General features: G+C 77.8%; 1 protein-coding gene across 1 annotated transcript in view; it reads right to left on the bottom strand.

Annotated features, from left to right (window-relative positions):
* The window catches only part of LOC146589139 (ubiquitin carboxyl-terminal hydrolase 2-like), a 6,419-nt gene that overhangs the window by 1,748 nt on the left and 3,311 nt on the right, over positions 1-1,360 (bottom strand). Inside the window, exon 2 of the mRNA XM_085316735.1 lies at positions 83-819. Coding sequence (XP_085172861.1) covers positions 83-778 — 696 coding nt within the window. The 5' untranslated portion in view covers positions 779-819. The remainder of the gene's footprint in view (positions 1-82; positions 820-1,360) is intronic.

The following is a 1,360-nucleotide window of genomic DNA, read 5'->3' as shown; positions in this document are numbered from 1 at the left end:
TTTCAGCACAAGCCGGCACGGCCCGCGCGCCCCGAGACGCCCCGGCTTCGCTCCCCCCCGGCTGCCGGCAAGCACCACGTACCGGGGGGTCCCAGGCGGGCGCGCCGCAGCCGCCGTCGTCCCTCTCGCGGGGCTGGCCGGCGTAGCTGGGGCCGGCGTAGCTGGGGCCGCGGGGCGCCGCGGGGAGCCCGTCGCGGCCGCTCTTCCTCCCGTAGCTCTCCAGGTAGTCGCGGACGTAGTCGGAGCGGGCGGCCGCCTGGTAGAGGGTGCGGGCGGCCGGGGGGCCGGCGGCGGGCGCGTAGCCGCTGTCCGAGGCGTGCAGCCCCGCGAACTCCCGCGCCAGGTCCGAGTGGCTGGTGGATTTGCGACGGCTGAGGGGGGCGGCGGCGGGCCCGTAGCCCGGGGGGCTGCCGGGGGGCCCCGTGAAGGCGTAGCACGCGCCCCCCCCGCTCAGCCCCCCGGCGCCCGGCGCCCGGGGCTGGCTGCGGCCGTACGCGGGGCTCAGGCGAGCGCCCGAGTCGGGGTACAGGGTGAGCCGGCCGGCATCGTAGCCGCTGCTGGGGGAGAGCCCCGCGTGGCGGCAGCGGGCGGAGGCCAGGTAGCTGGCGGCGGGGCTGGTTTTGAAGCCGATCTTGTCCTTGTCTGCGTAGGACRCGGCCAAAGCGGAGCCGTAGGAGGAGGAGTAGGAGCTGTAGCCGGCGGGCACCCTGCYGTAGGCGGTCTCGGCATAGCGGGACGAGTCGACGTACCGCTTCAGGGTGGAGGAGAGCTGGGACATGCTGCAGGCCGGGGCTCAGCAGGCTCCGCTGGAGGCATCGGCTGCAAGAGAAGAGCCCGGCGTCAGCGCCCGCGGGAGCCGCGGAGACCCCGGAGAGCCGGCAGCCCTCCCGGAGAGTCGCGGGAAGTCCGCGCGCTCCACCCCGCTCCCCGTGGCGGAGGCTGACGACCCCCGTGCCGTGCTGCAAGCAGTGCCCGGGGGGCTGCTCGAGGCCGGCCGGGGGCTGCCCCCCACGCTCGGGGCCTGGCGGCCGGCCCCGTGCGCCGCCTGCTCCCAGCAACRGCTCGGGCCGACACGAACCGTCGCGGCCAGGCGGCTGCGGTGGCCCCCGCCGCCCGGGCAGCCCGTATCCAGCTCGGACCCGGCGGCTTCTCCCCGAGGGGCAGCAGCAGAGGGGGACAGGCGGGACGGAGGCGCCCGGAGCAAATGCGGAGCCAGCCCAGCGCTCGGCAGACGCGGAGCGGCGCAGGGATGCGCCCCGCGGTCCCCGAGGCCAGCGGCAAAGCGGGGCTCCGTCGCTGCCGCCGCCGCTTGCAGCGCCCCGCAGCCCGCCGGTCCGGAGCCGGCCCGAGGGCCTGGCCC

The sequence above is a fragment of the Rhea americana genome, unplaced genomic scaffold (assembly GCF_003343005.1).
Source record: "Rhea americana isolate MKP2758 unplaced genomic scaffold, rheAme1 scaffold_48, whole genome shotgun sequence".
In the NCBI taxonomy this organism is placed as follows: Eukaryota; Metazoa; Chordata; class Aves; order Rheiformes; family Rheidae; genus Rhea; species Rhea americana.
Note: the sequence above shows the minus strand (reverse complement) of the source record. Positions and strands in the feature narration are given on the sequence as shown.